The sequence below is a fragment of the Tachyglossus aculeatus genome, chromosome 18 (genome assembly GCF_015852505.1).
Source record: "Tachyglossus aculeatus isolate mTacAcu1 chromosome 18, mTacAcu1.pri, whole genome shotgun sequence".
NCBI lineage: Eukaryota > Metazoa > Chordata > Mammalia > Monotremata > Tachyglossidae > Tachyglossus > Tachyglossus aculeatus.
In genome coordinates, this window is record NC_052083.1 from 31858800 (window position 1) to 31874285 (window position 15486).

At 47.7% G+C, this 15486-nt stretch overlaps 1 protein-coding gene and 1 long non-coding RNA gene across 3 annotated transcripts in view; one reads left to right on the forward strand and one right to left on the reverse strand.

The window, feature by feature from the left end:
* Window positions 1–1912, forward strand: part of LOC119940153 — a 175915-nt gene extending 174003 nt beyond the window's left edge. Inside the window, exon 4 of the long non-coding RNA XR_005454891.1 lies at window positions 1793–1912. This is a non-coding gene — a long non-coding RNA (uncharacterized LOC119940153). The remainder of the gene's footprint in view (window positions 1–1792) is intronic.
* A 484-nt stretch (window positions 1913–2396) lies between these two features.
* Window positions 2397–7607, reverse strand: CRYAA (crystallin alpha A). Of its 2 annotated transcripts, XM_038760227.1 has the most exons (4): window positions 7419–7607; window positions 7272–7340; window positions 5997–6119; window positions 2397–2827 (listed from the first exon to the last, which is right to left on the reverse strand). In XM_038760227.1, exons 1-4 carry the CDS (start codon window positions 7605–7607, stop codon window positions 2621–2623), a joined length of 588 nt encoding a protein of 195 aa, XP_038616155.1. In that variant the 3' UTR covers window positions 2397–2620. The 2 variants fall into 2 exon arrangements, with proteins under 2 accessions (XP_038616155.1, XP_038616156.1); XM_038760228.1 differs by lacking the exon at window positions 7272–7340.
* Window positions 7608–15486: the final 7879 nt, after the last annotated feature.

The following is a 15486-nucleotide window of genomic DNA, read 5'->3' on the forward strand; positions in this document are numbered from 1 at the left end:
GCTGCCTGCCGTTATTCCCTGCCGAGAGCCGAGGAAAAGGAGGAGGGAATCTCGGGATAACAGGAAAGAAACGGGCCTTTTTCCATCCCACTCTCTGCTTGGTGCTCAAGTAAGCTGCAACGGCAGGCTTGAGAAACGACGGTGAAGGCTGACATCTTGTGGGAAAAGACAAAAGGAGAATTTTTTCTCCCACCGAACTTTCTCCCAAGGCCCAGTCAGGCAAGGAGAGGCTAAGTGAAGCACGGGCAAGACATCCTCACGCTCCTTCCTCCTCCTCATCCACAGGGAGCCGCTCCCAGATGGTAGAGTTGCTGGGGGGACAGTGGATAAAGGGCCCTTTAATCTCTGAATGGCAGAGACTTCACCCCAGCTCTCGGGAAGGCATTCGTAATAATCATGGTGGCATTTGTTAAGCACTTACTACGTGCCAGGCGCTGTTCTGGTACAAGCAAATCGTGTTGGACACGGTCCCAGTCTTAATCTCCATTTTACAGATGAGGTAACTGCGGCACAGAGAAGTTAAGTGATTTCCCCAAGGTCACACAGCAGACAAGTGGCAAGCCGGGACTAGAACCCAGATCCCTCTGGCTCCCGGGCCCAAGCTCATCCACTAGGCCACACTGCTTCTCTGAGAGTCAGTTGTGTTGGCCAGGAATCGAACTCAGGCCTCCCGCGTGGCAGGCGAGACTTCCATCATCGAACCACCTGTGCTTAAGTGCTTACACGGTGTCACCTGAGGGGTAACCATGTCATCCTGGACAGTCTGTTTTCCAGCTGGTCTGTCCCCTGTCCAGTACGGATCCCTTTATGTCCGATATCTTTATTTTTCGTCGTGCAGCTTCCTTCTACCTTGGCTCCTTAAGTGTTTAGTACAGTGCTCTGCACAAAGTAAGCACTCAGCAGATACCATTGATTGAATGATTGATTGAGTTGTGTCTGTCGTTATATTGTACTCTCCCAAGTGCTTAGTGTAGTGTTTCGCACTCAGTAAATGCGATTGAATTGAATTAAGTTCTATGGCTCAGAGTCGGGGTCCCTGTTCACAGGGTCCTGGGAGGGGAACATAAAAGTGGAGCAAGAGTAGGGAAGCCTCCGGAGAAACACTGTAGGAGCTGCAGAAATGGGCCTACGTATGATGCCATCACATCCTGCTGTAGGCCCAGCCGGCATCACACATGTGATGTCACGAGGGTCTCCATGTCCAGAAATTTTGAGTGGCATCAGAAATTCCCACCCCGAAACCTCCCTCCTTCTGAATGGCTTCCTAAAGATCAATTACTGGGCTAACCATAATAAGGTTTAAATCGATAAATGGCAGATGGTGGTAGCGAGGGAGACTTTACCTCTTTTAGGAAGCCTACAGGAGTCGGCCTGCTCAACAAAACTCTCAGCTCTACCGCATTTGGAAGGAACAAACCCAATTTCAAAGTGGCTGCCGGGGGCAGAAAGGAACTGTGGTTGGACACTTTGTGTGGACTATGGGAAACGGATTTGAGCCGTGGGGTTGTTTGGGCAACATCGGTGGCATATCTGGGATATTATCAATTGTGTAACTTTGGGTTTTTGTATCCGATTTGGAAATCCGATGGGATTTTGACAGAAATGTTGGTGGTGCCAAAAAGGGTCATTTCCTTGTGGTTTTTGAAACTCACGGGTGCCTGCCTAGTTTTGATTCTATGCTTTATAGGCCCAAAAGGTATCAAATAAGAAACCTCCCAGTAGACCCAAGGACAGTCTTCCCCCCCACATCTTTCCCAAATGACTAATCTTGCTTACTGAAAATTCTTTCCAGACCAGACCCCCGAGAACATCTTCTTCCACCCGAACCCCAAGAGAAGCCGAGTCACTTGAATGAAGACGCTTGCAGAAAGTGAGTTGCTTATTTCACTTTTATTTTAAGGACCTCCGGGGCCTGCGTCCTTAGGGTCGGGAGTCAGAAATCAGGAGAACAGGTGGACCTACGTTAGAACTCGAGAAGATTTAAGAAGGATGGTACAACGCTCGTAGGCTAGAGAGAGCCGAGTGGGGATCTGAAGTCTGACCGTAAGGAAGGCCTTCAGAAAATCTGCAGAGACGTTGGAGAGACGTGCTTCTTGCCCTCACTTGAGTCATCACTAACTGAAGATGACTTCCTCTGTGTAAAAAGATACCTTCTGCTACGGGCCGTGTTCTGGCCTCCACCTATCTGGTACTGTTATGGACGAGGAACAGAACGACGACCTTCAGGGCTATCGTCAGGGATCCAACCCCACCACAGTTGTTTCAGACAACTCAGAAACTGTCTCAGCTCCCGTTTGACCCTTCTTTGATCTGAAGGTGGAGTCCCGGGCAGGGCGGTTATTAAGCAGGTCAGTGGACATTTTGGTGGACCCACTGAGTTTTGGGGTTGGCTAGTTCTCACCCTGGTTTTAAGGGGGCTCAGGCCTCACAGATCTCTTTGGGTTGTGCCTACAGAATCCCCTCCAGCCCTCTTTCCATCTGAGGAAGCAGAGACCAAACGAAAAAAGGGAAAAGCAACACCCCTCTCCAGCAATTCCCCTGATACCGACGTGCTAGCTGAGGGAGTGAGGACGGGGTGGGGGGATAGGTGCGGCCCGTCGGCTTCACTCGCTGCCTCCGCCTAAGAGGGAGTTGAGGTGGGCGCTTCCTCCCGGGAGATGGGGATGGATCGGTCGCTGTGGCTGGAATCCACGTTGGACTGGACCTTGGAGCCAGAGAAGGTCAACATGCCATCAGAGGACAGGGAGCAGGAGACCGAGGCCTGGTCCACGCTGGAAGGCAGGCGGTACCGGCGGTGGAACTCCCGGGAAATGTAGCCGTGGTCATCCTAGGGGGGGGGCGGCAAGAGGGAGCGCGGCTGAGTCAGTAAGAAGCCCCCCCGAGACCAGCCTTCTGGGACCTAAAACCAGCTTTCCCTACCCTGAATTCCAGAGCCTTTTCTGATTTCAGATCAATCAGTGGTATTCATTGAGCGCTTACGGTGTGCAGAACACTGTACTAAGCACTTAGAACTGTACACAGTACAGTGCTACGTACTGAGGGCCTACTCAGCTCCACATCGTTCTCAGCTTCTGGGGAAGCAGCGTGGCTCAGTGGAAAGAGCCCGGGCTTTGGAGTCAGGGGTCATGGGTTCAAATCCCCGGCTCCGCCAATTGTCAGCTGTGTGACTTTGGGCAAGTCACTTCACTTCTCTGGGCCTCAGTTCCCTCATCTGGAAAATGGGGATTAAAAACTGTGAGCCCCCGCCGTGGGACAACCTGATCAGCTTGTAATCTCCCCAGCGCTTAGAACAGTGCTTTGCACATAGTAAGTGCTTAAGAAATACCATCATCATTATTATTATTATTATTATGTCCGGCTTAAACTACCTAAGTACCATAGATTTGCAGCATTGTGGGGTTTTGCATTTTTCACATTCCCCACTTAATCGATCAGTCAGTGGTATCCATTGAGCATTTGCTGTGGGCAGAGCACTGTACAAAGCGCTTGGGAGAGTACGATAAGAGGAGCCAAAATCTCCACCCTCAAGGAACTTACAATGCAACTTACTTCCTGTAAAATGGTGAATTTAGAAATGAGAGCTAACCCCACAGCAGCGTTTCGTGTGGGGGACAGACGATGATACCGAAACCTCCAACAGTGATTCTTCCAGTCTTCCTGCTCCCTTCCAAAACCAAGTGAACCTCCCACATATTTCTTTCTCAGTTCCCTTGCACTCAGTGCCCTCAAGGACTGCAAGGAATAGAGTTGTTGGCCAGAACTCAGGTCAGCTGGTGGCTGAAGTTGCATGGAAGGACACCAATGCTTGTTTCCAAAGGGAACCCTGAACACTCGTGTTTGGAAAGGCACAGACATGTCCAAGTCCCTGTTGCTCAGATTGAAAGAGCACTGGGCAAACAGTAGATTTTTTACCTGGAGGGGTGCTTGAGGTCTCGTTTTTGAGGTTCAGGGTGGAAAGGAGGCTTTTAGGCAAGAACAGTTGAGAGAGAAGTTGAGAGTGGCCAGCAGACTTAGAACAGTTAGCAAATGGAGAAGCAGCATGGCTCAGTGGAAAAGAGCCCGGGCTTTGGAGTCAGAGGTCATGGGTTCAAATCCCCGCTCCGCCACTTGTCAGCTGTGTGACTTTGGGCAAGTCACTTCACTTCTCTGGGCCTCAGTTACCTCATCTGTAAAATGGGGATTAAGACTGTGAGCCCCCCCGTGGGACAACCTGATCACTTTGTAACCTCCCCAGCGCTTAGAACGGTGCTTTGCACATAGTAAGCGCTTAATAAATGCCATTATTATTATTATAAATGAGAATAAATGTGATTTGGAGTCTCTTTGGCCCTGACCAGAAACCTATCTCTGTGGGCCTGCTTTTGACCTGGGTAAAGTGAGGCTGGGTCGACAGCCCAGAAAACATTCCTTCGCTCCCCACAGTTGGAAACCCATGGGATGCCCGCATGAGGTTGGCAGAAATCAATGATAGGATCAGCCTGGAAGCCCATGTTCTCCCCCTATGTTGGCTGACATTGACTATGTTAAGTCATCAATTGTATTTATTGAGCGCTTACTATGTGCAGAGCACTGTACTAAGCGCTTGAGTGCCATCCTTAAGTGCCATCAGATTGGTTGCCCAGGAATCCTGCCAACTGATAGAAACGTGAGGGGTTCTGTGATCCCCCTTGGACTCTGGGGACCACCAAGAGGCTCCCCAGGAAGGCAGTGGGGAACACATTTGGGATAGGAAAAGCCAAAAATGCTTTGGGGCAGTCAGGCGGGTGGGCTCTCGTTGAGATTCCCAGATTGCCAGCGTTGATTCTGGGGCTGGGGGTGGGGGGTAGGGGGGTGGATGTCTCCACAGGTGTAACCCATGTCTCCGCGAGTGCTGTTCTGATGCTGAGAGGAGATTTGCCCCCTGGAAATTCAGGTCTCAAGAGACACTTCCCAGTAACTGTGGTATTTGTTCAGGGCTTACTATGTACCGAGCACTGTAGATATAAGATCATCAGGTCCCACAAGGGGCTCGCAAGTCTAAACAGGAAGGAGAACAGGTATGGGATCCCCATTTTGCAGATCAATCAATCAATCGTATTTATTGAGCGCTTACTATGTGCAGAGCACTGTACTAAGCGCTCAGCTCCCAGATGTGGGAACTGAGGCCCAGAGGAGTGAAGTGACTAGAAAATTCCTAGCAAAAAACACCCCTTGCGTCCGACAGACCCGGCAGGCGTCTCCCGGGATCGAGCATCCACAATCAGGCCTGTCTGCTTTTCACTCCCCCGAGGAGACTGCTAACCTCAGAACCCCTCTGTGGTTCATGTGCTCTCTCCACATGGTGGAAAAATCATCGAAAAGAGATGTCTGAAGGGAGATGCTGAGACAGTCCCCGAATGGGATAAGCTAGAAATGAAGGTGTGAAGAGAGGCAGCCAAGCCAAGAGAGGAAGAGATTTGTCTTGCAGAAAGTGTTTCTAAGCAATTCATGGATCTTTGGGTTGTTTATCTTGTGAAGGAGCGTGGTCTAGTGGAAAGAGGGTGGGCCTGGGAAACAGGAGACCTGGTTTCTAATCCTGGCTCCACCTCTTGCCTGCTGGGTGACCGTGGGCAGGTCACTTCACTTTTCTAGGCCTCTTTTCCTCGTCTGTAAAATGGGGATTCAGCACCTGTTCTCCTTCCCCCTTAAGCTGTGAGCCCCACGTGGGACAGGGACTGTGTCCGACCTGATCATCTGGTTTCTATCCCAACGTTCAGTTCAGTGCTCGGCACGTAGTAAGCGCTTAACAAATACCACGATTATTATTATCGTTAGTATCACAATCCCCCTTCCAGGTAAACAGCAACGCCTAAGGAGAGTTGAAGGAGCTGATCTGGACAGGGATGTGTACATCTCAGGTCTTTCTCCACCCAATCTTCCTCCGATTCCATTTCCCTCCACTGCCCCAACTAGAAGATTCGAGGTAGGATGGATCTAAAACCTTCAGAGGGACGTCCCTCTTGGTGCCTTCCACTCACCTGTCTCTCGCTGTGCTTGCCATGAATTTCCACAAACTCATCCAGCACCTTCACCGTCAGGTCTTCGGGAGAGAAATGCTTGACGTCCAGGAAGATGACAAACTTGTCCCGGTCAGATCGCACCTGTAACGAAAAGGCCCCAGGGGCGTTGACCGATTGGCTGAACGCCCAGTGGATTGACAAGGATAATGCCTGGCCTTGTTCCCTGCGATGGGTTATAGGTTGTTGGAAAGTCTATGATGCTTTCAGTCACTAAAACCAGAGAGTTGGCTGAATTGTGTACCATTCTAATCCAAGCCCTCCAGGTCCAAGTTTGGGCTGGGTAGACCAGCAGTCTGGCTCTTTCATTCATTCATTCATTCAATCAATCGTATTTATTGAGCGCTTACTGTGTGAAGAGCACTGTACAAAGCGCTTGGGAAGTACAAGTTGGTAACATATAGAGACGGTCCCTACCTAACAGTGGCTCACAGTCTTTCAGCTCCCCCCCAACACAAAGCGTTGTGTCAAAAGTTTTTTTGCTTGTGTGATCTGGCCTGAGTTCTCCATATCCCCCTGCCCATGTAGACACCCGTGGGCATCGTTTAGCCGTGATGCCTCGGTGGTTCAGTTTAACTTTTTCTCCCAATCAGTCTTTCTTTAGCCATTTACAACATCTCCCCCTCGTCCCCCTTCCTCTCCCCCTCGTCCCCCTCTCCATCCCCCCCATCTTACCTCCTTCCCTTCCCCACAGCACCTGTATATATGTATATATGTTTGTACATATTTATTACTCTATTTATTTAGTTATTTTATTTGTACATATCTATTCTATTTATTTTATTTTGTTAGTATGTTTGGTTTTGTTCTCTGTCTCCCCCTTTTAGACTGTGAGCCCACTGTTGGGTAAGGACTGTCTCTATATGTTGCCAATTTGTACTTCCCAAGCGCTTAGTACAGTGCTCTGCACATAGTAAGCGCTCAATAAATACGATTGATGATGATGATGATTCGGACTCAGAGGATAGAAACGGCCCTTCCTGAGTCTTTCCTAGGCAGTTTATGCATCCGGATGCCAGGAAAAGTGGCCGAGGTTGGGAAGGGGGAAAGAGAAAAGCCCTTGGCAGCCAGGCTGGCAAAGAGAGAACGTTGGTTCTGGGGAAGAATTGGAAAGGAAACCTCCAATGGCTCGGTGAGAATCAAGGCAAGCACATCCCCACGCGACTTTCACATCTCAGAAATGACGGCTTGGAAAACCACTCAACACAGGAAACGTGCGTGTTGCTGACAACTTGCCTTGGCAGGGTTGTTCTTGGGATTTCCAGCGTGTGATTTGTGCATTACAAACCACACATGGGCCATGAGCTGATGGGAGGAAAAGAGAACGGTCGTGCTCAGTTGGGATCCACCTCCAGCTCCCCCCTCCCTAGGAAAACGTCTTACCTCGGAAAGGCCCGACTCCAGGACGGTGCGGAACAGAGACTGCCGATAGTAAGGACTGATGGTGGACGAGAGGAAAGGCAGGAGGTCGTACTCGAAGGCACCCTCTCCAAAAAACTGGTCAAACAGGCGGCTGGGGAATAAAGGCCCGAGGGCCCGTTTGAACCACGGCTGCTGGATGGTTATGTCCATGTTCCTCACTGCTTGCAAACCAAAGCGGCAGGGAGAGGAGGCAGCGAGCGGGCAGTCCGGGGACGGCGTTGGCTCGACTGGGCTGCGCTGAGAAGAGCCTGGCAGCATCCCTCTATATATACCACTCGGGCAGAATGAGGGCATTAGGGGGGATTTCTCTGGAAGGACATGAGCTCATGATGGAGGCAACTGGGTCAGCAGAAATTGAGGGTTGACCTGACAGGGGCAATCCGGACAAATCCCCACCAGCTCTGCTTCGGGCGCTTGTCGGTTCACTGCTGCCCAGACAAAAGGGGCATTAGCACCGTCTCAGTTAACGTCTCCCCCTAGGCTATTGATGCATTCGTTTTTGGCTGGCCTCCTTAGGGAAATTCGCCTGGCGAAAGATGTTTTTACTATATTAGTGTTGTTGTTGGTAATAATAACAATAATATTTAGTGCCTTCTGTCTGCCAAGCGCTGTACTAAGTGCTGGGTGGGAACAAGATAATCAGGTCGGACGCAGTCCCCGTCCCCACGGGGCTCAAAGTCCAAGGGGGAGGGAGAACAGGTATTTAATCCCCATTTGACAGATGAGGAAACTGACGTGCCAAGAAATGAAATGACTTGCCCACAGTTACAGAGGGGACAAGTGGCGGAGCCAGGATTAGGATCCAGTGCCCCGACGCCTGGGCCCGGGCTCTTTCTGCTAAGACACACTGCTTAGAGAAGCACCTTGGCTCAGTGGAAAGAGCCCGGGCTTGGGAGTCAGAGGTCACGGGTTCTAATCCCGCCTGTGCCACTTCATTCGTTCAGTCGTATTTATTGAGCGCTTACTGTGTTCAGAGCACTGGACTAAGCGCTTGGGAAGTACAAGTTGGCAACATAGAGAGACAGTCCCTACCCAACAGTGGGCTCACAGTGTAGAAGTCACCCGCAGTCAGCCACAGTCACCCACTTGTCAGCTGGGTGACTTTGGGCAAGTCACTTCACTTCTCTGGGCCTCAGTTCCCTCATCTGGAAAATGGGAATTAAGATTGTGAGCTCCATGTGGGACAACCTGATCACCTTGTATCTACCCCAGCGCTTAGAACAGTGCTTGGTACATAGTAAGCATTAACAAATGCCGTTATCATTATCATGATCATCATCATTATTATCATTATTCTCAGCTGTGGTTGACTAATTAAGTTATCCATTCTTCACACCAGGCAAGGAAGCAATAGAGGCCCTGCCAGTTGCCTGCTGTGTGACCTTGGGAAAGTCACTTCGCAGGACTTACAGAGATGAGGAGAGCAGGTTTCTAGAGAAGCAGCGTGGCTCAGTGGAAAGAGCACGGGCTTTGGAGTCAGAGGTCATGGGTTCGAATTCCGGCTCCGCCACATCATCATCATCATCATCAATCATATTTATTGAGCACTTACCGTGTGCAGAGCACTGTACTAAGCGCTTGGGACGTACAAATTGGCAACATATACATATACATGTATACATGTATATGAGAAGCATACATATACATGAGAAGCAGCGTGGCTCAATGAGAAGCCGCGTGGCTCAATGGAAAGAGCACGGGCTTTGGAGTCAGAGGTCATGGGTTCAAATCCCAGCTCCACCACTTGTCAGCTGTGTGACTTTGGGCAAGTCAATTAACTTTTCTGGGCCTCAGTTCCCTCATCTGTAAAATGGGGATTAAGACTGTGAGCCCCCTTGGGACAACCTGATCACCTTGTAACCTCCCCAGCGCTTAGAACAGTGCTTTGCACATAGTAAGCACTTAATAAATGCCATTATTATTATTATTATTGTTATTATTATATACATACAACACGTGTCTGCTGTGTGACCTTGGGCAAGTCACTTAATTTCTCTGAGCCTCAGTTACCTCATCTGTAAAATGGGGATTAAGACTGTGAGCCCCACGTGGGACAACCCGATCACCATTTATCTCCCCCAGCGCTTAGAACAGTGCTTTGTACGTAGTAAGCGCTTAACAAATGCCAACATTATTATCATTATTATTATTATTATCCCCATTTTACCGATGAGGAACTGACATGAAGTTGTTGAGTGTGTCTCCCCCTCTAGACTGTGAGCTCATTGGAGGCAGGAATGTGTCAGTTTGCTGTCATACTGTACTCTCCCAAGTACTGCACACAGTAAACGCTCAGTAAATGCGAGCGAATGAATGAATGGATGACTTGCCCAATGTCAAACAGTGTGAGGGTCATCAAATCTAACCTGTGAGCTTCTTGTGGGAAGGGAATGTGTCCATCAACTCTATTATAGTATTGTACCCTCCCAGTAAGTGCTCAGTGAATACCACCGATTGATTGATCCACTGATCAATTGACCTAGACACGTGATCATGGAAATCAGAGAAAATGCAGTCAGGTAAAATAAAATTGTATTCTCCGGGATCGGGACCTAACTGAGTGTTGAGAGGCAGAGAAACAGGGAATTGGGAGCTAGCTGGGCTCTTTTCCACCTTCCAACCCATCCTGCCAGATATCAGTGCAAGGCAGGACCTCAAAGTTAACAGGACATTCTTTTTGCCCACCTGGGCTTTGAATTTCATGAAGGCCTTCCGTCCCTTCTCGCCTCTGCTTTCTCCATTAAGCCAATTTCAGAAACTGACACCGGTTAAACACCATTTACCTTCACACAGACAGCTATTTATTCTATCCCAAGAATTTATCTAATGTCAACAGTCTGTCCTGCGCAGGCAGAACGGCTTCAAAAATGGCTAGCGATCACGTTTTTCCAGTTCGGTGCCCCTTTCCTGCACATGGGACAAATCTCATCCGTGCCGGGGGCTGGGGTTGGCATTGTTGTGGAATCAGAGCTGAGGGGGCCCGGTGTTTTTTCCCGAACAGTCAGCAAGTTTTGACGGCAGCATCAACGGGCATTTTCGCTCACCGGAAATGCGAAAAAAACGGAAATTGAGCACAGTAAGCGCTCAATAAATACGATTGATGATGATGACAAGTCACTTATCTTCTCTGTGCTTCAGTTTCCTCATCTGAAACATCAATCAATCGTATTTATTGAGCGCTTACTGTGTGCAGAGCACTGTACTAAGCGCTTGGGAAGTACAAGTTGGCAACATATAGAGACAGTCCCTACCCAACCGTGGGCTCACAGTCTAAAAGAAAAATGGGACCGGAATACCCGTTCTTCCTCCCTCTTGGACTGTGATTCCCATGTAGGTCAAGAATTGTTTCCAGTTAGCTTGTACTGCATATTAATGTCTGTTTCCCCCTCTATAATAATAATAATGATGATGGCATTTTTTAAGCGCTTACTATGTGCAAAGCACTGTTGTAAGCGCTGGGAAGATTACAAGGTGATCAGGTTGTCCCACGGGGGGCTCACAGTCTTAATCCCCATTTTACAGATGAAGGAACTGAGGCCCAGGGAAGTGAAGTGACTGGCCCAAAGTCACACAGCTGACAAGTGGTGGAGCCGGGATTTGAACCCATGACCTCTGACTCCAAAGCCCAGGCTCTTTTCCATTGAGCCATGCTGCTTCTCTAGACTGTGAGCTTGCTGTGGGCAGGGAATGGGTCTGTTTATTGTTACATCGTACTCTCCCAAGTGCTTAGTACAGTACTGTGCACATAGTAGGTGAAAGGACAAGGGTTTTCTCCCTTCAAGGCCCTGCTGAGAGCTCACCTCCTCCAGGAGGCCTTCCCAGACTGAGCCCCTTCCTTCCTCTCCCCCTCGTCTCCCTCTCCATCCTCCCCATCTTACCTCCTTCCCTTCCCCACAGCACCTGTATATATGTATATATGTTTGTACATATTCATTACTCTATTTTTATTTATTTATTTTACCTGTACATATCTATTCTATTTATTTTATTTTGCTAGTATGTTTGGTTTTGTTCTCTGCCTCCCCCTTTTAGACTGTGAGCCCACTGTTGGGTAGGGACTGTCTCTATATGTTGCCAATTTGTACTTCCCAAGCGCTTAGTACAGTGCTCTGCACATAGTAAGCGCTCAATAAATACGATTGATGATGATTGATGATGAAGGCCTCAGGCTTGTAGGTGGCCTATGGAATGTGTTGGAACTGAACAAAATCTTCGCTGAGGCAAAAAGGAGTGAGCGTGAAATACACCCCTAAACCTCAAAATTAGGCTCGCCTCCAGGATTGGTGGAATTTTCCTTTTATGAGATGTGGTGTGGCCTTGGGGAAAGAGCAGACGGCTGGAAGTCAGGTTCTAATCCAGGGCACCATCGCGTGCCTGCTGCGATGACCTTGGATGAGTCACTTTTAGCTTTCTGGTGCCTCTGTTTGCTCATCTGTAAAATGGGGATAAAATACCAGTTTGTCCTCCCTATTAAACTGTGAATCTAGTTTGAGGCAGAGATTCCTGGGCTTCAAGGCTGTCCATCACCTCGCCCCCTCCTACCTCACCTCCCTTCTGTCCTTCTCCAGCCCAGCCCGCACCCTCCGCTCCTCTGCCGCTGATCTCCTCACCGGGCCTCGTTCTCGCCTGTCCCGCCATCGACCCCCGGCCCACGTCCTCCCCCGGGCCTGGAATGCCCCCATTCCCTCTGCCCATCCGCCAACCTAGCTCTCTTCCTCCCTTCAAGGCCCTACTGAGAGCTCACCTCCTCCAGGAGGCCTTCCCAGACTGAGCCCCTTCCTTCCTCTCCCCCTCCTCCTCCTCTCTATCCCCCCCCCGCCTTACCTCCTTCCCTTCCCCACAGCACCTGTATATATGTATATATGTTTGTACGTATTTATTACTCTATTTATTTATTTATTTTACTTGTGCATATCTATTCTATTTATTTTATTTTGTTAGTATGTTTGGTTTTGTCTCCCCCTTATAAACTGTGAGCCCACTGTTGGGTAGGGACTGTCTCTATATGTTGCCAATTTGTACTTCCCAAGTGCTTAGTACAGTGCTCTGCACACAGTAAATGCTCAATAAATACGATTGATGATGATGATGATGATTGTGTCTGATCTGATCACCTTTTATCTACTCCAGCGTTTGGCCCAGTGCTTGGCATAGAATAAGTGCTCAATAAATACTATTCATTCATGCATTCATTCATTCAATCGTATTTTTTGAGTGCTTACTGTGTGCAGAGCACTGTACTAAGCGCTTGGGAAGGACAAGCTGGCAATATATAGACTGTGCTTATATAGAGTAAGCGCTCAATAAATATGATTGATGATGATGATATAGAGAGACGGTCCTTACCCAACAGCGGGCTCACAGTCTAGAAGGGGGAGACAGACAACAAAACATATTAACAAAATAAAATAGAATAATGTCATCAATCGTATTTATTGAGCGCTTACTGTGTGCAGAGCACTGTACCAAGCGCTTATGTACAAGTAAAATAGAGTAATAAATCTGTACAAACATATATACATATATACAGGTGCTGTGGGGAGGGGAACTATCATCATCATTACTATTATTATTACATGAGCACAGTCATTTCATCTCATTTTTGCTCACCAACTCTCATCCATTTCTAAAGATGAAGATCAATCAATCAATCGTATTTATTGAGCGCTTACTGTGTGCAGAGCACTGTACTAAGCGCTTGGGAAGTCCAAGTTGGCAACATATAGAGACAGTCCCTACCCAACGGTGGGCTCACCGTCTAGAAGGGGGAGACAGAGAACAAAACCAAACACATTAACAAAATAAAATAAATAGAATAGATATGTACAAGTAAAATAAATAGAGTAATTAAATAAATAGAGTAATAATAAAATGGGGATTAAGATTTGTGATTCCCCTGTGGGACAACCTGCTCACCTTGTAACCTCCCTAGTGCTTAGAACAGTGCTTTGCACATTGTAAGCGCTTAACATATGCCATCATTATTACTGTTTTTATTGTATCTCCCCAGTGCTTGGCACATAATAAGCACTTAACAAGTGATAATAATAATGGTGGTATTTGTTAAGCGCCTACTCTGTGCAAAGCACTGTTCTAAGCGCTGGGGGGCAAACAAGGTGATCAGGTGGTCCCACTTGGGGCTCACAGTCTTAATCCCCATTTTACAGATGAGGTCACTGAGGCCCAGAGAAATACCATAATGATAATAATGGAAACGGGAAAAATACGGAAAGTAACAAGGGAATAGGAAAAGCCAGCAAGAGCCCCTCCAAAAAGAGCATGGTAATAAGGAGGCTGTAACGCGGTACATATTTATTACTCTATTTATTTATTTTACTTGTACATTTATTCTATTTGTTTCATTTTGTTAATATGTTTTGTTTTGTTCTCTGTCTCCCCCTTCTAGACCGTGAGCCTGCTGTCGGGTAGGGACCGTCTCTATATGTTGTCAACTTGTAATAATAATAATAATGGCATTTTATTAAGTGCTTACTATGTGCAAAGCGCTGTTCAGGTTACAAGGTGATCAGGTTGTTCCTCGGGGGGGCTCACAGTTTTACTCCCCATTTTACAGATGAGGGAACTGAGGCCCAGAGAAGTGAAGTGACTCGCCCAAAGTCACACAGCTGATAATTGGCGGAGCCGGGATTTGAACCCATGACCTCTGACTCCAAAGCCCGGGCTCTTTCCACTGAGCCACGCTGCTTCTCTACAAGTTCTTGGGAACTTGTACTTCCCAAGCGCTTAGTCCAGTGCTCTGCACACAGTAAGCGCTCAATAAATACGACTGAGTGAATGAGCGCTCCGCGCACAGTAAGCGCTCAATAAATACGACAATGAATGAGCGCTCTGCGCACAGTAAGCGCTCAATAAATACGATTGAATGAATGAGCGCTCTGCACACAGTAAGCGCTGAATAAATACGACTGAATGAATGAGTGGTCCGCGCACAGTAAGCGCTCAATAAATACGACTGAACGAATGAGTGCTCCGCGCACAGTAAGTGCTCAATAAATGCGATTGAGTGAATGAGCGCTCTGAGCACAGTAAGTGCTCAATAAATCATCATCATCATCAATCGTATTTATTGAGCGCTTACTATGTGCAGAGCACTGTACTAAGCGCTTGGGAATTACAAATTGGCAACATATAGAGACAGTCCCTACCTAACAGTGGGCTCACAGTCTAAAAGGGGAAGACAGAGAACAAAACCAAACATACTAACAAAATAAAATAAATAGAATAGATATGTACAAATAAAATAAATAAATAAATAGAGTAAAAAAATAAATATGATTGAATGAGTGCTCTGCACACAGTAAGCGCTCAATAAATACGACTGAATGAGCGCTCCGCACACAGTAAGCACTCAATAAATACAACAATGAATGAGCGCTCCGCACACAATAAGCGCTCAATAAATACGATCTCTGTCTCCCCCTTTTAGACTGTGAGCCCAATGTTGGGTAGGGACTGTCTCTATATGTTGCCAACTTGTACTTCCCAAGCGCTTAGTACAGTGCTCCGCGCACAGTAAGCGCTCAATACGACTGAATGAATGAGAGCTCCGCGCACAGTAAGCGCTCAATAAATACGACTGAATGAATGAGTGCTCTGCACACAGTAAGCGCTCAATAAATACGACTGAATGATCTATTTATTTTATTTTGTTAGTATGTTTGGTTTTGTTGTCTGTCTCCCCCTTCTAGACTGTGAGCCCACTGTTGGATAGGAACCGTCTCTATATGTTGCCAACTTGTACTTCCCAAGCGCTTAGTACAGTGCTCTGCGCACAGTGAGTGCTCAATAAATATGATTGATTAATTAAGTGCTCTGCGCACAATAAGCGCTCAATAAATACAACTGAATGAATGAGTGCTCCGCGCACAGTAAGCGCTCAATAAATATGACTGAATGAATGAGTGCTCCGCGCACAGTAAGCACTCAATAAATACGATTGAATGAATGAGTGCTCTGTGCACAGTAAACGCTCAATAAATATGATTGAACGAATGAGTGGTCTGCACAC

Coding starts and splice junctions, on each gene's coding strand:
- CRYAA (XM_038760227.1), bottom strand. CDS start 7,607: ATGGACATAACCATCCAGCAGCCGTGGTTCAAACGGGCCCTCGGGCCT. Junction 7,341..7,418: donor TGGAGTCGGGCCTTTCCGAG/GTAAGACGTTTT, acceptor TCCTCCCATCAG/CTCATGGCCCATGTGTGGTT. Junction 6,120..7,271: donor CCAAGAACAACCCTGCCAAG/GCAAGTTGTCAG, acceptor TTTTCGTTACAG/GTGCGATCTGACCGGGACAA.